This window comes from Stegodyphus dumicola, chromosome 10, assembly GCF_044657685.1.
Source record: "Stegodyphus dumicola isolate Sdum_Otavi_A_Nest chromosome 10, ASM4465768v1".
NCBI lineage: Eukaryota > Metazoa > Arthropoda > Arachnida > Araneae > Eresidae > Stegodyphus > Stegodyphus dumicola.
In genome coordinates, this window is record NC_140777.1 from 33,685,779 (window position 1) to 33,711,939 (window position 26,161).

Consider the following 26,161-nt stretch of genomic DNA (forward strand, 5'->3'; position numbering starts at 1 on the left):
AATGTTTTTGAAAACATTGGCATTATCTCTCGTAAACCCACAAATAAAGAGGAGATCAAATATGCAAATGTTACCCAGAGAATTACGAGAGAAAATGAATCAGAATTTCTCAACAGAAAGGAATGCCGTTTCTGAAGAGAACTTGCCAAAGAGAATGAAGCTTGGTAAAGGACGATGTACAATATGTCCTCGAGCTAAGGACAAAAAAACAACAATTTCTTGTATGAAATGCCAAAATTTTACTTGCAAGGATCACTCTAATTATGTTTGTGACAAATGTGTTTAAAATTCAATAAAGGTATGTAACTGATTTTTATTTTGTAATTGAGTAAGTTTTTTCCTATAAACATTAGTAGTAGAAATTAACGTAAATATATTTTCAAATTAATATTCATGCTTTAGAATATACTAAAAAACTGTATTTTATACCTTTTCAATTTATTTGCACTTAAGTTTATATGTGTATATTGAATTAAGCTTAAATTTATCGGTGGGGTTATACAGGTACCCCGCGCGACCAAAATGTGCTCTGTTTAGCGCGCGCCTTCCACCGGGTTAAGGAAATGCCAGCTATGGATGCTGCTAAGGAATCACACAATAGATAATTTCTACATATGCAAAGGACTGTTTATATCCATATACAGAGAACACAGAATACACTAAAAGTATAAAGGGAAATATAAAATAAAAACATACTTTCACCAAACAGTCTTTTAATTAAACCTACTAAGCAGCCCTTAAGGTCTTTTTCCATTAATTTTGTTGCTTCCATTGTATGACACCCTTGCTTCTCTGCTCTTCTAACATCATCAAGAAATAACTTCATATCTTCCCCATTAGGTACATTGGAGAATAACTGTTAAAAGCATTAATAATCATAAAAAATGAATTAGTTATATAAGGTGTCCCAAAAACTATTATCTACTTCAGTAACATCAGAAGTACATCTGATGTCACTGAAGTTCCACAAAATGATAGTTATAATAATAGATTATAGTTTCAAAATGTTACAATGCAAACATTGGATACAAATTTGTGTATCACAGATATGATTATAATAGAAATTTTATTATTATCAGCCCACACAATTCTGTGATATATCTGAAAAACCAAATTCGGCTGATCTTTAGAATATGGTAACTGGTAGTTTGGCGACATTTTGGAGACGATAAAGGTTACTACCTGGGACTTTGGTAATAATGTGAGCAGTACTCAGTTCCGATTACGCATTATTTTGTGTGAGGGAAATGAGAGATCATGGGATATGTCATGTGATATTAATGGACGAATTACGGTTCTTTAATCGGAAAAAGGGGGAAATCGGGAAAAAATCTGGAAATTTTGTATTTGGCTTTATTCTGTGTTGTGTGAAACAGTGTTCGTTAATTTTTGGATCCCATGGCCCTAACTAAAGTGAATTCGAAATGGGTATTTAGTGGGATTGAAAGGGGTAGTAATAAGTGTTTTTTGAAGGTTGTGCGAGATAGAAGTAAAGATGTTTTATTAAGTTATTTATTTTACCTGGTACCTTGCTGTGAACTATAAGTATGATTTTAAAGATCCTGAAACAGAAATAAGAAAAGTTTATCGGACACGTAATGAAGATTCTGAAGAAGATTAGGTAAGTTAGTATTTTTAATTATTTGAGGATATTATTTTTATGCATTGCTCTAAATGTAAGGTGGAAGTAAAGCAATTTGGGTTTAATCCTAGTATCCGGTGCACACGGGATTTGGCTACTTTTATGAGCTGTAAAAACGGGACATATATGATGAGTAATAAACGGGTATTCAAAGAATATATATAGTTATACATAGTATATGCTATGTATATAGTGATAGTATATAGTGTATGTAATATACATAGACGTTCTTTGGGTCATTTTTGGTGTTGTCGATAATTTTCAAAATCGCACCAAGGCTGCACCGTATACTAGGAGTTTACCGTAATTTGGTATTATTGGGAAAATTGTTATTAGCAATGATTTAAAGTAATTAGGATTGTAAGCTAATTTTTATTAATTTAATGTATGTGCTTATTTATATTTTAAGTAGTGTTTTTGAATTTAATTATATTTTAATTAAATGATAGTTATTTTGTAAATTTTATGTTTGTAGGAATTTGGTTGAATTTTAGTTGAAGTAAACGTGCATGGAAATAATTTAAATATTTGACACTAAGTATTTGTAATGTTTGCGGTATGAATTCGTTGGTGACGTTTATAATATAATAGATAATTTAAGAGGTAAAAGTTTTTGGATATTTTATTTATTTTATACGTGGAAATGTTCATATTTGGAAAGGGTATATACTTTTTCGTTATTAGGTAATTTCATATATGTTCTTTTTAACGGGTTTAAAGATTCAGAAAATTGTCATGCATTTTCGTGAAATTTTTCTAATTTATGAGGAAAAAGGGAGCGTACATGGATTTGGTGAAGAGTGTACGCAATGCCATTTTTGTGCAATTCTGGGATTTTTTTTTAAGTAAAAATAAGTCAACATGTACATGGTTTAGTGATATTTTAATTAAATGATAGTTATTTTGTGAATTTTATGTTTGTAGGAATTTGGTATACGTTTTAGTTGAAGTAAACGTGCATGGAAATAATTTAAATATTTGACACTAAGTATTTGTAATGCTTGTGGTATGAATTCGTTGGTGACGTTTATAATATAATAGATGATTTAGAGGTAAAAGTTTTTGGATATTTTATTTATTTTGTATGTGGAAATGTTCATATTTGGAAAGGGTATATACTTTTTCGCGATCAGGTAATTTCATATATGTTCTTTTTACCGGGTTTAAAGATTCAGAAAATTGTCATGTATTTTCGTGAAATTTTTCTAATTTATGAGAAAAAAGCAGTGTACATGGATATAGTGAAGAGTGTGCGCAATGCCATTTTTGTGTAATTCTGGGATGTTTTTTTAAGTAAAAATAAGTCGACGTGTACATGGTTTATGTGTATGTGTTATTTTGAAAAACGTGTAAGGAGTATGGTATTGTGCACTTTTTCCCAATTTTGCAGTGAATATTTGCCATGATTAAGCAGTTTTGTTAGATAAAATTTCTAGCATAAGTGTAATTCGGCTAGTAGATTGTTGGAAGAAGTGTTTAGTAGATAAAAAGAAAATAAACATGTCTTTACTTTGTGAAGACAAAATGGCGGCGGGAAAAAAAAAAATAGAGAGAGTTGCTGTAAAAGAGTTGGTCGCCAAATTTTCGCCAAGTTACCATAATGTAAAGATCAACCCCAAATTCTTCCAGATTACAGATTAACACCTCAGAAGGAAATTTTATTATTAAACAGGTAAATGTAATACCTGCTACTAAAATTAAATCATTATAGTTCAATAAATTTAAAATTCAATTTAAAAGTTTCTGATATTTGCCTTACAGAAAATGGTATAAATACAAATACTCTTAACTCTTGAATGAAATGGGGATATCTGTCTAACACTAATATCTTCTCACAGAATGCCTACAGCTGTCTGTTGTCATAGAAATGAAGTGTGCATTATTCCTTTCATGAATTTCATTAACTGCTCTCATATTAACCATTATTTTGAGTTTACCATGGCGACCATCCTTGATATAATCTCAGTAAATTGGGAATTGACTGATGTCCAATCCAAAAAAAAAATTAATTTTGTGGGTTTAATCCTAATATCCGGTGCACACGAGATTTGGCTACTTTGTGTTGTAACACTTAGTGTTTTGTGTTGTAAACACTTAGTGATTTAATCTAACAAAGACAATAATATCCAAACACTTTTGTAAGACACTGTATTTCAACAATGTCAGCTTCTCATATATGGTGACAGTTTTTTTTGTCTGTAATTTAGCCTGATATACACGGTTAAAATGTGATAAAATGCCATATTCATAACATATTAGATAAAATTTGCAATACAATATTTTAAACAATAAATAGAATTAACAAAAATAAGAAACCTCATACGGCGAAAGCAGACGAACTCCTTCACACTGATGAAAGACAGGATAATGTTTGGCATCTATCTCATCTCTTCGATATACATCACCTATAACTAAAAAATGATCAAGCCCACTCATAATCAGCTCTTTCTGGTGAGCAGAAGTATGAGGTCTTAATAAATAATTTGAATTTATATAATAAGAATCACTCTTTTTTCGGCTAGGATGGTCTTCAGGAATTAACAAACTATCAAAATTTTGTTGAACAGTAACTACAGGAGCAAGTTTATCGTACACAGAAAACAGAGGATTACCACGGCGATTTAAATAACTGCCGTACATGTATCGTACTATTCTCTGTTTGATTAAGTTCAAAGGATGATTTTTTACAAGATGTAAATTATGAGACAAAAGACTTAAAACATGAGGTGTAACATTAGTATACTCATCGCGAATATAGTTTTTCCCGAAGATAGTAATAACATGACATTCTTCCAGTTTCAATTTATTACAACTTTTCGTTATTGTTGTGTGAATTCTCCTCACAGATACATTCATCGTGTTTCTAAAGCTGTTCTTTTGGAATTTATTCAGAGGCACTAATATGCGCACAGACAGCCACATTTTAGGCAGTGGCTAGTCGATGGTGCGATTAGCTAAGAGGCTATTCACGCCACCTATGTTCGCGCATGGGCACAATCAGCCCAGGTACCAGCATTTTACGACAAGGAAAGAGACACCAGCAAGAGAATAATTTGTAAGTAATAATTATCAGTTTCAAAGACGAGGTCAATCTATAAACATAATAATGTGCAGGAAATGATTAGATAAAATAGGGATTTAATGATGGTTTGCAAGTGAGGATACGTAATTAGTTAAGAAATCTTTAGAGTATTGACAAAAAGGCTACAGAAATCGCTTAAATTCTTTTATTTAACAGAGGAATCTTTATGCCAACTTACCTTAGTCTTATAGCATAGAACTTTCAGAATTTATTATTCAACTAGGTGTACCCGCCCGGCGTTGCCCGTGCATTTAGAAAATGCAGATAAGTGAATAGCGCAGGAATAGTAGTGTAGGATATGTAGACTGTCTCTCTCTCTTCCCCCCCCCCCACAAGCTACAAAAAAGAAATGAATTGTAATTAATCGATTTAATGTATCGTCAAAACAGCAAACTAACGCTAGAATAAAGAAATCAATTGTTACAATCGAACGTTATTTGAAAACAAATAATAATATCAGTGAGTCAAAAAAACCGTGATTAATTAATTATAAATAATTTTTTTAAAATTTTTCTAATTCAAAAATCGAAAATCGGGCTTCGAGGTCTGGTGGCCAGCCCCTTTGTGCTTCCGTATAAAAATTTCCAGGTCCCTGCGTGCGATAGATTTGGCTGGAGAGCTCGGTCAGACAGACAGACAGACACATTACACTTGCTTTTATTATTATAAGATAAGCAATAAGTAATAATTATCAGTTTCAAAGACGAGGTCAATCTATAAACATAATAATGTGCAGGAAATGATTAGATAAAATAGGGATTTAATGATGGTTTGCAAGTGAGGATGCGTAATTAGTTAAGAAATCTTTAGAGTATTGACAAAAAGGCTACAGAAATTGCTTAAATTCTTTTATTTAACAGAGGAATCTTTATGCCAACTTACCTTAGTCTTATAGCATAGAACTTTCAGAATTTATTATTCAATAAGCAAACTTACTGAAAATTATAATATTCTTATATATTCATAACTTTTTCAGTATTCACACATGTTTATAGGTTCAAATACTATATTTCAAAATCAAAGTTATTTTTGAAATAAAACCTTATAAAATCTGATAAATCATTTGTGTGTGCAAATTTTTAAATCTAAATCTCTTACAGTAAATTATTTCTGTCTTTTAAATTACATCCCATTATTTATTTCAATTCAATTTATTAATATGTTTGTACTAATACTTCAAAGTTCTTTGAAGTACTTTTTGGTCATGAAAATGCCAAGTATTTCCATAAAAAAATAAACAGGCATACAAAATTGTTAATAACCATTATTATATGATTAATTATTTTTTATCAGTAATAATTGAAAAATAACATAAAATAAATATGGGAAGAAGGAAATAGATTGTTGGCAACTACTATCTAAAATGGCTGCTCGCAGTAATGAGGTGTTGCGGCTCTATAAGCAACTTTTAAGAGAAGCAAAAAAATTTCCTAGTTATATGTACAGGTGAAAATCAGAATATTTATTTCCTTCTTTGCTAAATCTTAGTGATGATTTTTTTTTTTTTTTTTTTTTTTTTTTTTTTTAAATTCTGAGTTATGCGTGTGAATCTATGGTTTAATGTGAACAGTAGCCAGTGTTTCTAGAAAAGCATTTACAGAAGGATTGCTAAATAATAATAAATGGAAAATAAGGTTTTGCATGTTTATTAAAGAACTGTAATAATAATAATCATGGCGATAAAGTTACGTATAACGAAAGTTAAGTGCTAAAGGAAAATGTGCGATTGATATTTTGTAGATTCTGTGCTATTTAAAATTTATATGCTTTAAAATTGACTTTCAATCCGGTAACTACTTCCTTGTATGGCAGTGGTAAAATGACCTTTGCATTTATGAGAATGTACCTCAATATACAGAATATTCCTTATCATAAACTTTTGGTGAAGCCACTCGAACAAGCTTTTTAGGAGTGACACTTTCCTCAAGAACTTTCTAGACAAAACTCGATTGTATTTGCATACACATGAGAACAGGGGCACAAAACTTCCAATTTTGAACACACTGTTATCAGAAATCAAACTCGTAGCTAGTTGCCAATGTTTGGTGGTTGGCTGGTTGAATAGCTCTCACGTGTATGCACATGAGAGTTATCTGCCTAAGGGAAGGAATGTTTCCGTGGGGGACTTTTAACCCCTTAACTGCCGCGGGCGTACATATACGCCTTGCTCAGCCGATGCGTTAACTGCCCCAGATGCGCAGCCGATGCGTTAACTTTGCGAATAATTTTAGGTGTAGCAGCGCAAATCAAATGATAGCAGTTTGGAAGGACGTATATATACGCCTGGGGCAGAGTGGTTTGTATTCATGTCGTGCACAAGAATAACCATGCAGCCAGCCCATTTGTCTGGATTTGAACCTAGGATAAACTATCAGTATTCAGCAGTCCTTAATGGTCATTAGTGAGACAGTGTTTGGTGATCTTGCCGAGCTTTTAGTCGTGTTTTCAGTGTATAATCCTAATATTAATGCTTAAGTGGAGTTCATTTTGTAGCATTGAGCTGATGTGATATCCACACTGTGATTCTTTTCTTAGGGGGTACTAATGGTAGTTTTTCAGTATGGCTTTTCATGTATGTGGAAGTTAATTTCTTTGATTTGTCTGGGAAGGTCTTTTAATTTTTGTGAATAGTTTTATATATATATATATGTAATAATAAAATTCCATAGTCAAGAATACACTTAAAATTTTAACTGTATGTTCTTTTCATTTTTAATGGCGACGTTCTCTTATTTGAAAGTACGTGGAATTAAATCCACAGCCCCGTAGTCAAGTTGTTTTTTTCGCCTTTTCTACACGTACAGTTTTAGAATGTCCTGGAGATATTTAAAGCGAACTGGATTGGCTGACGTCATTTCTTGGAAGCTCCGCCTTTCCAGAGGCTATAAAAAGACTCGCAAAAGAATATCGGGGCTTTTTCTTTAATGTCACGATGCAGTAAACTTCATACAAAAAGTTATTAGTAATTCTTTTTTATTTACTCCGGATATCTGATTTTGTAACTTCTATTTTCTCCTGAAATATAATAAATGTATCCTGTTTTTTAAAACTTCTCGTCTGATAATTTAACCTATGACAAAAGCTGGTACATCATATATATATATATATATATATATTGCCATCCAACGTAAATGCATACAAAAAGATGGAAATCATTCGTGAACTGCTAAAAAATTTCAATACTAGAAGATGATGGCTGTGTTCTTAAATGAAACATATTGAATAATATATATTATTAAACTACTGGAAAGGATATATTAAAATTGAAACGAAAACTATCATGCTACCTGTAGAACGTGAGTCACCATCCCGAGGACCATGGGTTAAGTGCAGCCCTCCAGGTGTTAGCTTGTCCCCCACATAACTGAATCATATTAAAGAATTTTTCAGGGAATAATATACATTTTATATAAAACAATCATCATATCCCAATAAAAGACATTCCATCATAGCATGCTCATCCTTCGATGCACAGTATGATGGAGATGTGCCGTATGCTTTGTTGTTATCCGACTCGAATTTTTAAATCAAAAACTGATTTAAAGATTTTAAAAAGGCATCAAACTTTTTTTATACATTTGCCATAGATGTGAATTTATTGCTAAGAAGATTACAAATGGGACATTGTGAAAGATGTAATCTGCAGTTGGAAGAGAAATTCCTTCATGTTGATTTGTAAGTTTTTTACAAAACATATTTAGAGAATGAGATACATTCTGCATTTTACAAATTATCCTGGTTATAGTATATTTAACCCCTTGAGGACCAACGCACGTAGAACGAAGCGCAGTGACGGAACCGAACCCTCTGAAATGGAACTTCGCCACCGGACCACACACTTTCAGCAGTTAAGCGTATTTGTACAAAAAAATCAGGGCTGTGGAGTCGGAGTCAGACAGGCAGATTTTGGGGTAGAAGGAGTAGGAGCTGAAGTCGCTAAAAACAGGTTGACTCCGACTCCAGTTTTTGTTGGACAGTTTAAATTTGAAATGAAATTAAAATGAATTGAAAAAATAATAAGATGAGTTATTATGTTTTTATATATGGACTATATGCATTAACAAATAGTTATTTTCTATTTTATTCACATATTAATAAATAAATAAAAGAAGGAGGATGAATGTGATTAAACTGAATCATTTAGTTACAAATCTCGCTGGTCAATTTAGGTAAGCAGCAATAGCCAGCTAGAACTTCCAAAATTGATGCCATTCTTAGGTAGTCAGCAGGAAAAGGAGCAATTATTGATCAAGCAATGTGATAAAGAAGTATATATTTGATGATAAAGACATTGTTAGAATTAAGAACTTTCTTTGAAGATGTAGATCACCTTAATGTTTCACTAACAGAAAGACTGGAATGGTCTTTCTGAAATGGAGGGTTTATTGCAGAAGGAATCATTTCTTCAATGAAGAAAAGAGAAACTAGTTTGCTAGACAGTGAAAACTTGCTAGTCAATATGTGTAGATCCGAAACACCGAATTTTCTTGGATGACGAACAAATTAAAAAGGCAAAGAAAGCCATCTATGAACTTTCATTAAGAATGAAATTATTTTCAGAACAATTGGAGAATTCGAATCAGGACAGTCAAACGGCAGGCATTGCAATTGAGTCTCCAGCATCCTCTTCCAAAGATGAACTAGATTTTGAAAAATATTTTTGGATAATATTGAAAAGGAAATAATTAATGAAAATTAAGAACCAAGAGCCTTTAGATATAAAAATGCAAAATGTGGTAAAACTGGATATTACAGTCCAGTTTGGCACGTTTTAAAAAATTGGTAAGTTGGTTGTTTTCGTGCGTTTTAGAAAATTGCTAGCTCCTCATATTAGATGGTTGCAGATTTGAATTAATTCTGTAGCCATGCAAAAATACCTAAAGCAGAACTTCAAGAAAAACAATGAAAAAGGGGGAATGTGCAGAATCAACCACTGCTTGGTGCATTTTTAAGAATTGCACATACTCGGTATCCGGCTAATCTTTGGAATATGGTAACAGGTAGTTTGCGACATTTTGGTAAGGCGATAGAGGTTACTAGCTAGGACTTTAGCAGTGTACATGGATAAAGTCAAAAGTGTGCGCAATGCTATTTTTGTGCAATTCTGGGATTTTTTTTAAATGAAAATAGGTCGACGTGTATGTGCAATTCTTAAAAATGCGGCAAGCAGTGGGCGATTCTGCACTTTCTCCCAATTTTGCACCTAATCTTCATCATGATTAAGCATTTTTGTTCCATAAAAGTTCTAGCATAAGCGTAATTCGGCTAGCAGATTGTTGGAAAAAAATGTTGAGTTAAAAAAAAAATGCATTTACTTTGTGTAAACAAAATGGCGTCCAAAACAAAACTAGCAGGTTGCAGGGTTGGTCGCCAAGTTTTTGCCAAAAAATCGTTAAGTTACGATAATCCAAAGATTAACCTCAGTATTCATGTCCACATCAACCGATTTTCACTCAAAAAAACATACCAGAATTGCACAAAAATGGCATTGCGCTCTCCCTTTACTTTATTCATGTACACATCGACCTATTTTCACTTAAAAAGAAAATTGACAAAAATCCAATTCTTTTTACTCTTGCAAATGCCAAACAAGTGGGTGATTCTGCACTTTGCCTAAAGTGTTTGAAAGTTAATAACTGTATTTTATAGGATCAACAATATTAAAAGTTTTCATAGTATCATATACCACTTTTTAAGACAGTACCAAAATGGAGGAAAGCGTTTTATCACAAAATTTAAGAAATTGTAATAAGCAGTAAATGATCAGAAAGCATTGATTCGTGTTTAAGCCAAGAGGTTACCAGATTTGGTGCGATTTCGCTTCACTTGGCAACTGGACCATAATCTCCAGTTTAGCCAAAAATACAAACAAAATTTCTACACGACCTTTGAAGAAATAGAGAAATATGATTGTGTTTGCAAGACACCTCTTTTAGAACTTGTAAAAATGTGTCCTAAAAAGTTAAAAGAAGTAGCCCTAAGAGTAACGGCTCTTTCTCCTACTCAAGTTAGTGTGGAAAGACTCTTCTCAGCTTTGAACTGTATCAAATCGGATCTATGGCCCCTCCAACAAAGGTCTTGCCGAAGCTATACTGTTTCTTAGAAATAACCAATGCCAGTTTTTCCATTTCATAATAAATGTTAATTAATATAAATTTTCTATGCCATCAATTTTTTTTTCTGTAACATTTATTACTTCTTTTATATTAAAAAAATAAGCTGTAACCCATGTGTATATGTTTACATATATATATACAGTCAAAAGTCGTTAATTCGGACACCCATAATCCGGACCTCAAAGCTACAAACTTTCTGCGCATGCGCCAAAACGACGCATGCACGTAAGACCTTTACGGCTATGAATATGCGTGTCCGCATGCACATAATACGTTTACGCATGCGTGTTTAATGTATAACGGACGGTATAAGCTAAGCTAAAGTTATCTAATTCAGTTAATGTTGCAGATTGCGTTGTTCCTTAATCTTCGAATTGGATCTAACTTATTATTTTTTACAGACTGTTAGAGCAATTTTATAAAAGTAATCTTGAACTTTTGATTATGTCAAATAGAATTTCCGATATATATTTACTAATATGTAAAGGATTTACAAAGCGAAAGTATATTTCGAAGTCCATTAACCCCTTCGCGCCGGGTAGCGCAAACGGACGCTTATCGGGGAGGCCGGCAGTGTCTTACGCGAGCGTCTGTCCAGGGCCAGGGGCTTTTTTGCTATTAAGCCTAAATCCATGAAATTTCCGAAGTATCAACGCATTGTTTAATAATACTCTATAGAGTATTTAAACGGTTTATGCTTTATAAATATTTTTATATATACTTTAATTACCTTATTTCTTGTTTAAATGCATATTTTACACATTTTATTTTCATTACTCACCATTTTATGACTTTTAACATTATACATCTGAAAACTAAATATATTACTTAAAATTCTCTTTTTGTATGAAAAATTTGAAAACAGGGATCTACACACAGTCCTACGTTACATTCCTTGCACTCATAATAACTCATTTGCTGTTTTGGAGGATTTTTCCGGGAATGTGAACAAACTGCGTACTCGACATACAGATGTCCGAAATGGCCCCATCATCATTAGATTCGCCAGATTCTTTATGATCAGAATATATCATAGTACAGTCAAAAGTCGTTAATTCGGACACCCATAATCCGGAATGATCTATAATCCGGACCTCAAAGCTAAAAACTTTCTGCGCATGCGCCGCGTTGGCACATGCGCACAGGCGTTTTACACGTTTGCGTAAGACCTTGACTACTGCGCATATGCGTGTGCGCAAGTGCAGAATACGTTTTCGCCTGCGCGTTTAATGTATAACGGACGGTGTAAGCTAAAATTAACTAATTATCTATTTCAGTTAATGTTAATGATCGCGTTGTTCCTTAATCTTTGAATTGGATCCCGCTTATTATTTTTTGCAGACTGTAAGAGCAATTTTATAAAAGTAAACTTGAACTTTCGATTTTGTCAAATAGAATTTCCAATGCTTGAACTTCGAAAGGATCTACAAAACGAAAGTATGTTTCGATGTCCAACAAACAAAAAGTGGAATTGCTGCAAAAAATGGATAAAGACATGAAGAATGTGACAGAGAGGTTAGTGAAATCGAAAAAATTTCGATTGACAAGTTAGTCGGTATTCTCGGCACAGCAATTAACGGGACCTGAACAGCGGAACTTTGTAACTGAACAAGAAATTATGTCTGTTTATAGAATTAAAGAGAAAGTATTATCACATAAAATGAAACAACTTACATTGAAAGAAATGTTTAATAAAGTAAACAAATAAATATTAAGCTTTTTTTTTTTTTTTTTTTTTTTTTTGTAAATTTTGATACCCTTTAGATCATAATTGTTCTTTATTTCATAAATTACGGTTTCATATTTTTAATTTTAGAATTTCTGCATGCCATCTTACGAGATTTAAACTGATGATCTATAATCCGGAAAAATCAATAATCCGGAATCGCTGAAGTCCCGACGAGTCCGGATTAACGACTTTTGACTGTATTACTATCACTACTATCAGAATGTGTTTCAGAATCAATATCTGAAATATTTTGCATCATTTCTGCTATTTCATGCTCTCAAACGTTTTCGACCCTTCGACACTGCAACGGTAAAAACAGAAAGAATTCACATCTAACAAGATTTAATTATTTTCTAAAAACTGAACTGCAAACCGAAATACCCAACGCTTTAGCGGAAATAAAACTTCTCTACTTACAATAAACAACTACCATGTGCGAATTTAAAGAGACGTCATAAATCACGCCATTCAGAAACATTTATTTCCCCTTTTGTTTATATAATCAAAAACACGTGTATGCGAGTCATGCTTCTCTCATTTCAAGTAGAAGGTATAATGTACATGTATCTGAAACCATATGGACATACAGTGCCATCTTGTGGCAGAAATTATAGTTTTTAAAATGTTCCAGGACACTGGCACAAATACGTGACAATCGGGGCTGAACAGGAAAACGCTCTGGCACGCCTGGCGTGTCGGCCAGGAAGTGAGTGTGTTCGTTGCTGGCATGTAGATGTGACAGTCGGTGCGAAGGGCTTAAACAAAAAGTGGAATTGCTGCAAAAAATTGATAAAGGCATGTCCTTTGTTTTTCTAACCATTCCGAAATCTGTTTATCAATTTCATGCTGCTCTGCGGGGGAGGGGAACTTTGCGGCGTGCAATGAACTAGAAGTTGATCTGTCAGCACTATCCATATCTTTAGGGCAGATGTTTTTATTTTATTCGGCTTATAGTTCATTACTAAATGTAGTATTTCATCTCGAAGTACTCTGTCTTTTATATGATTTAAATCAAATTCACTATAAATATCACGAATACACATCAAATAGTTTTCTGGTTGCAATTTTCTAATTTCGCGTAATGTATGCTTTGCGCATGCACGTGTTGAAAGAAATGTTTAGTAAAGTAAACAAATAAATATTAAGCTTTTTTTTTTTGTGTGTAAATTTTGATACCCTTTAGATCATAATTGTTCTTTATTTCATAAATTATGGTTTCATATTTTTAATTTTATAATTTCTGCATGCCATCTTACCAGATTTAAACTGATGATCTATAATCCGGAATCGCCGAAGTCCCGACGAGTCCAGATTAACGCCTTTTGACTGTATATATATGAGGGAGTCGGAGTCGGTCATTTTTCCTACGGACTCCATAGCCCTGAAAATAATTCATATAAAATCAGTGTTTTAATATAATGATCTCAGTTTTTGAAATTACATGCATAATATACTAATTATTAAAATGCATTAATATAAAGAATATCACAAAATGCTAAAATTATATAACTATAAGCATGTAAACAGAATAACAAATATGAAATGCAAAAGAAAATTAAAGAATAATTATCTGTAGGTAATTAAATTCCAATTTAATAATTCTGCTGCTGTGTAGAATAATTCAAAACGAGAATCGACATGCTTTATTTGAAGTATTTTTATATTTTTTAAAAAAAGCATTTCTCAACTGATAGTATTACTGTTAAATGCATTATACTTTATTACAGTAAGAGCTGTAAATAATTTTCTCGTACTGAAATATTTTTCATCACATATGATGCAGAAATCACCAGACTTACTGTTTTTCAACCTTTTGATGGTCATCAATGTGTTACGCTCTCATTCCAGTTATGCACTACCCTGGAACACAGCTCATATTACAAATTTATAACTGACAGATATTGCGTGTATTTGGAAAGAAAGAAGTGCTTAATCCTACAACTGCCAGAGGGTTAAGGAACAGCATGAGCAATTTTTTCTTTTTGCTAGATAGATTGTATTACCGGTGTTTTAAAAAACTTAGATCTCTATTTTGACTAATAACTAATGATTGCCAACTAATTATTGAATTTTGTATTAAAAAGGATACCTGTTTCGTGTTTTTTCACAACTATACAGACAGTGCAAACAATATAATTTATTTAATCTAAGACCATTCACTTACATAGATTAGTTATGAAAATAATTAAGTAATTGCATGAAAGCAATGAAAATTTAAATGTGCTTGACTTCCTTAAAAGAATGTTTCTACATATAATGAAGAATAAGATCTCATTCCACAAAATTATACACAGGATGTAAAGCATTGTTTCTAAGTAATTGTTAACAAAAAACAAAAAAAAAGTTTTGTAACAACATAACTGGTAGCAATTTACAAGTCAAACAACAAAAATCAGCGTTTTATTTTCAAATTTTCACAGGACAAGTTTCGATGGTTTTACCGAACCATCAGCCTCAGCTGCAAAAGTGCAAATGAAGTGTGACTGAAGGCCGAAACATCCCTGTGATGGGTGTCCAGCAAGAAACATCCGGTCTTTAATAGGGGATATGATCTCCCCTGACTGCTAGGCAGGTTTCACAGCATCTGGCTATGCTGAGAATGAGGGTGTCAATGAGTTGTTGAGGCATTGCTGCCCATTCGTCTTGCAGCGCCAATCGAAGCTTCGGAATCGTTACTGGTGGTAAGGTACGAGCTGCCAAGCTTCTGCCTAGAAAATCCCATACATGCTCGATGGGATAGAGATCCGGAGATCGTGCCGGCCAATCCATACGTTCAATATCCTCACTCTCTAAGAGCTGTTCGGCAGCTACTGTGCGATGACATGGTGCATTGTCGTCCATGAAAAAGGAACTGCGGACCCATAGCGCCTCTAAAAAGACGCACATATAGAAGAAGAATCTCATTACAATAACGGGTCCCGTTGACTGAACCTGAGTCGAAGATGTGAAGGTCTGTATGACTACCAAGCATGATGCCTCCCCAAACGAGAACACCGCCACCTCCATACCTGTCTCTTTCAATGATGTTCGAGGGATGATTGCGGCTTCCCCGCTCTCTCCAGATGAGTATGCGATGAGAATCTGCTCTCATCTGTAAAGAGTACTCGTCCCCATTCATTGTCTCTCCAATTCCGGTGTTCCCGGCACCACAGAGAACGCCTTCTCCGATGGGCAGGCGTTAGAGGTACACACCGTACAGGGCGTTGTGCAAACAGACCACCACCGTGCAGTCTTCTGGCCATGGTAAAACGCGATATCGGCCGTCCAGTCGCCTGTGTCGTGTGTCTAGCGATTTCTCCTGCTGTCTGCCGCCTGTTTCTTCTGGCCTGTAAGGCAATATACCAGTCATCTGCTGGTGTGGTTCTTCGTGGACGAACACTACTAAACCCCTGGATAGCCGTTCCTGTCGTTTGAAATTGTCTCCAAAGTCGTGAAACGATGCTGTGAGCAATTCCGAACTCTGCAGCCACACTTGTCACGCTGCGGCCTTCCTCCAACTTCCCAATGATTCGACCTCGGGTAAAAGCATCCAGATGTCATCTAACAGATTGATTATTCGCCATTTCTCGCTGAGGCAGCAGCTCGGTGTGATTTTAACTGCTATACGGCGTGCAATCTCTTTGCCAGAAATACTGATCTTACACCGACAACATGCTTTATACTACTCAGGCACTTCCCCATTACGTCTACCTGCATATCTGCACATGTGCTACCGTACATCACCTTACTTAATCTCCTGATTGGTCTTTCTGTCTGCTCTGCCTCTTCCTTCAGCCGATATGCTAATTTTTCGACTTCGTCCTTAATTTTTGCACACCAGTGTAATTTCTTTAAAGTCAAAGATGGATTGAAATTTGGGTCGTTAACTAGAACAGTTTTTTTTTTTTTTTTTTTTTTTTTTTTTTTTTTTTTTTTTCATGTAAAATGCCTCTAGAAAATCCAGTTCAATGGAAGATGTTCTTTGAATAATTTTGGCAGCAGAAAAATTGAAAGTGTGATTTTCAGATCAACAATGTTGGGCAACAGAAGACTTCTGTGTTTCCTTTTTTCTAACATATTCCTCATATTCCTTAACGTGAAATTTTAAAGCTCTTTTAGTTTGGCCAATGTAAATTAAACCACACTGGAAAGAAATCCTGTAAATACCTCCGGAATTCATATCTGGAATGGGGTCCTTGAGTATGGAACTCGGAATTTTATTGATGGAAAGAAGGGAATGACAGCAGAATTTTTATAATCTCCTAAAACAAGAGTATGCCTTTTGGTGTGTTGAGATGAGAATTTTTTAACTGCACGGTTAATAATGTTGGGTGAAAAGCCCTTGTCGATAGCAGCTGCTTTTAAATAATTTAGTTCTTGATCAAGAGCTGATTTGGAGGAGCAAACTTGAAGTGCACGGAAAACAAATAAATAAAATGAAGCTAATTAATGTTTCTTCAGATGACATGATTTGAAGTGTGGTGGAAGGCAAGCCGATGAATGTTTACGGTAAACAGTAGTGCTGAAGTAGGATATGTTACGTGTGACCAGGATGTCAAGAAACGGAAGAGAATTGCAAGTCTCAAGTTCAAAAGTGAACTGAATAGCAGGATTAGTGGAATTCATAGTTGAAAGAACTTTATTTAAATCATCTTTATTACCTTCAAACAAGGTAAAAGTTTTGAACAATTTTGATTCATAATAGTGCATGTAGATATCAACCAGGATGGGACTGAGGGGGCTTCCCATGACTAATCCCTCAGTTTTCTTGTAATATTTATTTTGGAAAACAAAATGTGTTTGTTTCAGCCAGAGGGATAGAAATTAGCTCATCAATTTCGATGCAAGAGAAATGAAATTCACGAAGTCTGGTTTCTAGACATCTTAATGCACCCTCTATTGGTACGTTGGTGAATAATGATTTTACATCAAAAGAAACCATGAGTAAATTTCTAGGAGAAATGTTTTTAACCTTTTTTACAAACTCTATTGAATATTTTATGGTGTAAATGTTATTGTCTAATACATTTGAAAAGCTAGAAACTAAATATTTACCTAACACATACGAGGCAGTACCTAAATTTGCTACAATAAGACTTCCATCACGCACGTATGTGCAAAATTTACGTCAAATTCAGTTTTTAATACGCAGTTTTCGCATATCGAAGCTGAGACGTCTGAAGGTCATTACTATTCCTCCTTACTACCCTTCCCCACATCATGGAATGTGCCAACAGCCTTTTTTTTTTTTTTTTTTTTTTTTAAAGTGTGCTTTTGTGCTTGTGGCAGCTTTTCATAAAGGTTATGACACATGCGTGGTCGTGTTTTAAAATTTGGAAAATATTTTTTTCTCAAATATTTTGTAATTTTGTGTTATTAAATGCTGTTTATTATTTATATTTGAATACATTTGGCTGTGTAAATTTTGTATCGGTTTTCATTGCAAAAAAAATATGTGGGTAACAGTATAGTTTAGGGTACCCCTTGGTGATTTTTGGCAGCACATGGATAGCGATTTTGTGCAATTCTTTGACTCGTTATTTTGGCTTGCAAAGCGGCTATTTTTGCGCCAAAAATCACCGCTACACAAAGCCAAAATAACAAGACAAACAATTGCACAAACTCGGTATCCATGTACACATCGACTTATTTTCACTTAAAAAAAAAAAAAAAAAAAACCTGAATTGCACAAAATTGGCATTGTGCACTCTTTTTAACTTTATCCATGTACACGACGACCTATTTTCACTTAAAAAAAATTCCAGAATTGCACAAACTTGCATTGTGCACTCCCTTTACTTTGTCCATGTACACATCGATATATTTTCACTTAAAAACTCAAAGGAGCACCAAAGTCTACAATATAGGCAAACAAAAAATACATAATCTTAATAAAATACATTTTAAACCAAACAATAAAAAGGAGAAACATGTTATACATTTAAGCACTACCAAAAGCAAATATTCACTTACCATGATTTTCGAGTTCCCTTCGTACACCCAGAGCCACGTAAAAATCAAAGTATCAATCATACTCAAATGACTTTTTTCAAACCAGGTACTCTTTCTGATCGAACGCTTCACGTCGTGACCATCTGAGCCTTTCTTCCTACAAACCCAGTCAAATCCATCTAAATGGTTTTAACACATGCCACAAAAATGCTTACAAAACATCCCATGATTCAAAATTTCCCAGAATCATGCACTCGATTACATCACAATAGGGTTTCCATAACATTCAACTACTCAGGCTACCATAAATGAAACAACAACTTGGTGATAAATCAAACAACAACTTTGCCATAATACAAGGGTTACCTTAAAGTCTACTCTATTCGATATGTGCAACCAGCTGATTTTGCTCGGATTTGAGACTTATCTGATAAAGAAAAGGAAGATGAGGAAACCTTTGGATGCAGTACAATAGCGATTTCGATTCCTTATTTTCTTTTATAGGAATATTTTTTAGAAATAAATAAAAACATTAAAGTTAGTTTAAAGTGTGTTTTTGTAACCAGTAAAAAGTAAATTTCCTTGCAGAAGTAACTAACTTACTTTTTTTCATATCAAGGTGTTTTCCTTTTTTATTATATATTTTATTTATACTTGCCTTTGATGAATGTTAAAATTAGTTTCAATTTTGAAATATAATTATTAAATAATAAATTTAAAATGTTCTATAATGAAATACATCATTGCAAATAAACGTCACAAATATGGTATCAAGTTGTACATGATCACAACCCCTGATGGTATGGTTTTGAAATTTATGATATATATAGGCATGTTGGATGATTCTGGCGGAAAAGAATATGCAAAAAAAGTCATTAGGAATTTACTCGAGAGAATGCTGGATGTAGGACATAACATATTTATGGACAATTATTATAACAGCTATGAACTGTCAAAATGTCTTGCTGATAGGAAAACTCATTGCACTGGGACTATCAGAAAGACATTTCCGAAAGAGGTAAACGAAAAATAAACTAAAGAAACGGCAAACTGTAGCAAAGTATGTTAACCCTCTGAGCGTTATGACCGGGTTTAGGCGGTCAAGACGGCCTACCTTGAAAGCGTTACTTACGCTTCTAGGCAGTCACTAGAAAAGTGTTTGAAAGCGTTACTGACGGTTCTAAGCGGTCAGTGGTGAAGACCTCGAAAGCGTTATGACTGCATTAAAGCGGCCATGCAGATGTCTCCTGCCCCCCTTATTTCTGGAACCCTGGAGATCTCTAAATGACAGTTCTCAGAAGAAGGCAAAGAGGGTTGCTCTTTTTCGTTTTAGACTGCTATGTTTAATCGCCAAGAAAACGCTTGAGCATGTAGTGGTTTATAAACAAGAAACAAACGTGGACATTCTTCGCGAAATAAAAAAGTAGCATTTAAGCATGTTTTTTCAATACTCTCTTTAAACAGATAACATTTTCATAAAATATCCTTTAGTTTTTAAATTGAGTGTTCAGAAATATGTGAAATGCTCGTGAATTCAATTAAAAAATAGCATTAGGAAATATTTAAACAAATTTACTTATGGATATATAGATACATAATTAAAACCGACAAGTTATAAGTTTTAATTATTCGAGCGAAACGAATAGCGCATTTAATTACTGCATTTAATTTAATACTACGTTTAATATGAGTTATAAAAAATAACATAATTAAGTAATAATTCAAATAAAAATTAGCCATCAACAGTAGTTTATAATAAGCATATTTTGAACGGGTTTATGAAGCATAATCTAATTTGATAGTAAAAATAATAATGGTGAATTATTTATTCATTTTGGAACAATATCCGTCGCTTATACTGGTTTGATGAAGTTTTGTTCAAATTCATTTTTATGTACATTGATTTCAATGCAATTTTTATTAGGAAAAAGTTCAATGAGTTTGATTTTCTTACATAATTGTAATTACATCGTTCAACGCAAAATAACTACAAGCAGAAAGGCAAAGGTGTGTTAAAATTTCTGTATTTTGCTATATAAATTATTAAAATAACCAACCTACAGCCTAACAACTGAATGTCCGAAATATAACCCGCACCTTTTCTAAAAGTAACAAATTTCAGTTAAAAAAAACCGCAGTAAATAAATAAAACGAAATACTGTTAAGAAAAGAAGCACAAAAATTTACTTTTTTATATTTGCTTACTTTATTTTTAGTCCAAGGGGGCAATTTGCCCTGAAGGACTTTTAATTTCGCTTTGGCATTTTTCATTGAAAACTATAAACGGCGAATCACTTTTCAAATTGTTGCCACTAAATATTATCGCTCTGTATTATACTTAAAGAAATTAAATAATGAAGAATCTGCATGAATGTACGTATATTTCTCGCATTGTAATAAAACAACAGTACCTAGAGCTATCAAAATTTAAATAACGTAATCTTCCATACAATATGGGCATGTGGAAGCACAAATTTGAATTTGAAATTTATTTTATTATCGATTTCATATTTTATAACACTTCAACGAATTTTTGATTAAAAAACTAAACGATTTCAAAGCGAGTAATGTCAACACCGTAATCCCATTTTTATCTCCAGCGCAAGAGACTCTAAGATACGCTCATTTTAAAATAATTCTGAAATATTGCTGTTGAACTGAACTTTATGGTTCGAGTACGTTAAACATTATATTTAATGAGGTAACACACAAAACGTTAAAAGCGCTCCTTTGGACGTAGTTTAAAATCTGAAACCTTTCATATTTTTATTTATTAGTTCAAAGGTGCGTATTAGTATTTAAAACAATAGCCCTTGAGAGACTATTGTTTTAAATACTAATACTGTTTTCGTTTTTGCGATTTTGCGTTCACTATAAACAGCGAATCACTTTTCGGACTGTTGCCACCAAACGTTAGAGTCCTGCATTACATTTGAAGTAATTAAATAATGGAAATATGCGTAAATGTATGTATATTTCTCGCATTGTGATAAAAAAAAAAAGGTTTGAAAAAAGGCCATCCAAGTTTGAATGACATAATCCTCCTACGAATATGGGCATGTGGAAGACCAAATTTGAAATTTGGAATTTGTTTTATTATCTATTTCATATTTTGTGAAACTTTAACGAATTTTTGAGTAACAAACTCAACGATTTCAAAGCAAGCAATAGCAACACTCTATGGGGGTGGAAACCTTTTTATCTCCAGCGCGGGGAATTGTGTACCGGAAATTCTAAATATATGCTCATTTTAAAATTAATTATCGACATTGCTATTGAACTGAATTTTATGCTGTAAGTGCAAAGAACATGATATTTAATAAATAGAGGTAGCACACAAAACGTTAAAGAAGAAATGTCCTTTTATACGTAATTTAAAATCTGAAACCTGTCAGATTTTTTTTTTTTTTTTTAATTTTGATTGTTTTTTGAATGTATGTTGTTGGCAAATGACGCAGTAGTCATGTATAATCTGAATATATAATAATTATTTATGCTATTTTTTATTTGAAATACATAGAATTCTCTAAAATAGTAGCATTCTTAGATTGAATATTGTCTAAGCAGGTGCAATGGTATTTTAACTTCATTACCATATCAAATACAGTTTCTTTTTAATTTAAAAACTTCGTCAGTGGTCTTTTGAAGCACCTTTTTGAATCACAGGATGAGTTTTAATAAAATTTGTAGTAGTCCGAATTTTTATAAGTATTCAGAATTACTGAAATAAAAAAAGCAAAACTTTTTAGAATTTCTTTATCAAAGTATTACATCTTAGGCCAGCAAGACCTGATTAGTGAAATCTGGGAAAGGATCTATGATTGTTTAGTAAGAAGTAAAAAAAAAGTACTCTAGGTCTAAGCAGTAAAAAAAAGATTGTCCCTCTATCGAAAATTGTCACGTATGTTAGAAAAGATTTTGCAAGACATTAATATTTTAGCTCGAACATTATTTTTTTAAATTTAGTCTCTTGTTTTGGAAATGGTGTTCGAGCATTTTACCATAATTTTATTTTCACATGTGCAGAATTTTTATATTTTTTACTGATCGCTGTATTTTTAACTTCCATAGCATAAATGAAAGAAAAACACATAGCAACTTCAGTCATAAACAGATGACTTAAGAGAAATTTGTTTTGACATATTATGCAAAAGACTAAATAAATATTAAATTCTTTTGCATTTATGTTTGACAGTAATTAGAAAACAATAACTGTAGATGTGCAAAAAACCTGTACTTATAACCTTCTGTATTTTTTAAAAAAGTACAAAATAGTTCAGAATAGCAGATGGCTCTGAGATCATTCAGTAATGTCATCGTAAGTATATTCTCTTCACGTTTCGAAAAATCTGCAGCAGTTCAGATTTGTCGTAAAAGAGTAATTACACCCCTGGGGATTGACGTACTTACAGAATGGAAAAACAAGCTTTGAAACATACTCATATAAAAGTCCTACCTTTTCTTCGACAGATAAATGACAGATGTGATAATTTGAACACATGCTTTCAATCAGTTGTTTCCTTCTAACAAAGCGTCTTGCGCGGCTAGCAGGATCCTAGCAAAGTCTTGTAATATTCTCTTGTTTTAAATATGCTGTGTTCGAACTGAAATTCAAAGACAGGCATTTAAAGATTTTATTAATGTTTTTTTTTTTACATTCGACGATTCAATATTTGTTAAAAAAATAAACACATAAATAAACTTGCATAGCAGATCAAAATTATGTTGCTGTGGAAATGTTTCATCAACAGTTATTAGTAGTTATAACAGCATAACTAAATAAGCCCATTTCGAAATATGGATGATATTGCATTCATTATTTTTAATCTGAAACAATATCAAGTTGTTATTACTAGATAAAATGGCTTAAAATAAGCTGACACGTTATAAGAAAATTTTTTTTAATGAAAATTGGATTCACTTTCTTTCACATAATTTCTGACCACTTCTTCCAAAATATTTTAAAGCTTACTTTACTACATAATAGAAATGTCTCCACGTTCGTTGTTTTTAGTTAGTAATTTTAATTGGGGCTGTTATATAAGAAGGCTATTTATCGTTGTTGTTGTGTTACAGTACTTATTTTATTGTATAATGCAAATTTTGATCAATTGGTTAATTTTCTAATATATAGAGGAACTTCAAAAAGAACAAAAGTAGTTTCCACTGTTATAATATGTCCTTAAATGGTTCCCAATAAAAACATAGTTAACTAAGTAGTATACTACATTATATTAATTAATTTACTAACCAAATAGCAAAAACACTTCAAATTCGAAATCCATCTTTTTACTAAGTACTTTTTGCAAAGTAACAAAAATTCTAATCCCTTTGTTGTTTAAATTAAAGATAAACAAAAACAAAATTTTTTTTTTTTTTTTTTTTTTTTTTTTTCCCCCATGAAATGCTAATTGTATGTTATTTGATAAAAACTGGGAAGTGCAAAATCAAATTCCTGGCGAAATACTTATGAATGAACACAGCACACAAACATTTCTTCACCCTAAGCACGAACACAAATAATATTTTAAACGGCTTAAATGAATCCACTTTCAAAGCATTTAATTTGTGATAGATAATGACATCTGAAAACATTTTCCAATATTACAAGATAAAATGGGGTTATTTCTCAGATAGTTTCACAAATAAACTCACAAAATAAAGAACGCTTTTTTAAATTTTTAATTTGCAATATGTTAGATGCTTTATTGAAGAATTTGCAATAATATCGTTCTGATTTTCATTTTATTCAAGATTGCCATTATTTTTCACTGATGAGCAACTTGCTAATTATTAGTCCAATGTAGAGTCCTCCTTCTGTTTTCTCATAAAATCGCCTGTGTAAATTTAGAGTTTAATTTAACAAAACGTTTTCCACCCAAGTGGTAAAATGTCTTCGTAAAGGATTCCCTAAAGAAATATGCCTTGTATTTATGTTGCGTTTAGGGATATTTTCAAAAACGCACGCTGCTGATTGTTATTTTTAATAGGAATATTTAAAAGAAATATTTTTTTGAAGAAAGAATAACTGCAAGCTATATCTTATTCATTCTGAGGGAAACTAGCATATTATACAGGGGGAAAACCATAAAAACCAACCATGCAGCCGGTCAGTTCGCTTGTGATCGAACCCAAACCAGGTCAAACTGCCAGTATTCAGAGGTCTATCTTAACCACTGATGAGGCTTGGATCACAATCATGAATCTTCAAACTTATTCATCTAGACGTGCTGTCAATTTACCTTACAAGGGCACCAAAAAAAAAAAAAATGATCATTCCTTATATTCTCCTCCTTAAGGACCGGGATTTGAACCACAGATCTTCCAATTTTACTAGCTGGATCTGCTACTACTTGCACCACCACAGGACGCAATTAAACCAGTAAGTCTTTATAAATGTACTAGCACGACAGCATTATATGAATTGTTGGGCATTTTAACTTTGAAAATTAGATAGAATAGTATTTGAAAATGAATAGTATGTTCAATTATTTTTCAGTTTGTTTGTAAACTGATCGTTGCCTTTCCAATTCAAAAAAATTTCGAATCGTATCTAGATGCTAGATATATCATTAAAACATTTACTTCATATGGCCACCCACTTAACTTACACGTTGACCATTTAAATAGAGCACTACCAAATGGCACATTGAAAATGATCATATTCATCTCAGTGAGATGGATATGATTCGCATCTTTTTCTCGGAAACAAATCTACCTCTGTAGTAGATTGATGTATAGGTAGCAGACATTCTGTCACTGTCAGCCAAGCTTTAAAGTCGCTGAATAGTCGCATAATACCGAGTTCTGACTTAAGTTCGATTCTAGGAGAACGGGCTGGCTGCATGGGCGTTTTCATAGTTTTCCGCATATATAACATATATACGAGCAGTTTCTTTAAAAAGTCCTGAGGCCCACCAGCGGCCGAGCGGTAAAGTCGCTGAACATTGGTAGTTCGGTCCGAGGTTCGAATCCCGTGAACGAGCTAGCTGCATGGGTGTTTTTGTAGTTTTCACCATGTGTAACGTGTATACGAGCCAGTTTCCCTTAGAAAGTCTTCCACGAAGGCATCCCTCCCCTTAGGCAGATAGCCCTCGAGGTTTTGCCGTAATTAAATAACCTAACCTTTAAAAAGTCTTCCATGAAGAGACCCTCCTCTCAGGCAGACAGCTCTAGTATGCTTTGATGTAGTCAAATAAGCCAAAGCATTCTGCTGGCGAAAAAGCAAGATTACATTTATTGTGAATAATTTCTAATGCAAAAGCTTTACTTGTTACTAAGGAAAGAATTTATTTTTGTGTAAAATTCAGATTGCTTGAATTTTAATAATTCTCAGAAACGAAGCACAATTAACAAGAAAAAACTAAAAAAATATTCATAATTAATTAGGATATATAAACAATGTAATCATTAAGCATATTTTTAGTAAGAAAGAATATTTTGTAATAAATAAATAAAAAATATATTTAATATTAAAGAATCCTCTATATATTTCTACAAAGTATAAAAATTACAAATATTTTTCAAGGTGCATGTGTATATATATACCTGATAAAAATATTTACATTGTTTATTATTCTAGCAATATTTTTAACCAGGTGCATATTTTCCGTGAGATTTTTTTTCCCCGATATACAGTTTCAGGATATTTTCTTGGCATT

At 32.9% G+C, this 26,161-nt stretch overlaps 2 protein-coding genes across 3 annotated transcripts in view; one reads left to right on the top strand and one right to left on the bottom strand.

Moving 5' to 3' along the window:
• PheRS-m (Phenylalanyl-tRNA synthetase, mitochondrial) overlaps positions 1 to 4,612 on the bottom strand; it is a 45,124-nt gene extending 40,512 nt beyond the window's left edge. Inside the window, exons 1-2 of one of the 2 annotated variants that reach the window (XM_085824864.1) lie at positions 3,959 to 4,612; positions 697 to 856 (exon numbers count right to left, since the gene is read on the bottom strand). In XM_085824864.1, coding sequence (XP_085680990.1) covers positions 697 to 856; positions 3,959 to 4,564 — 766 coding nt within the window. In that variant the 5' untranslated portion in view covers positions 4,565 to 4,612. The remainder of the gene's footprint in view (positions 1 to 696; positions 857 to 3,958) is intronic. The other variant, XM_085824862.1, reaches the window with a different exon arrangement.
• Positions 4,613 to 6,044: 1,432 nt separating this feature from the next.
• The window catches only part of bcn92 (LYR motif-containing protein bcn92), a 54,523-nt gene continuing 34,406 nt past the window's right edge, over positions 6,045 to 26,161 (top strand). The window contains exon 1 of the mRNA XM_085824865.1: positions 6,045 to 6,170. Within this exon, the coding sequence (XP_085680991.1) occupies positions 6,088 to 6,170 (83 nt within the window). The 5' untranslated portion in view covers positions 6,045 to 6,087. The remainder of the gene's footprint in view (positions 6,171 to 26,161) is intronic.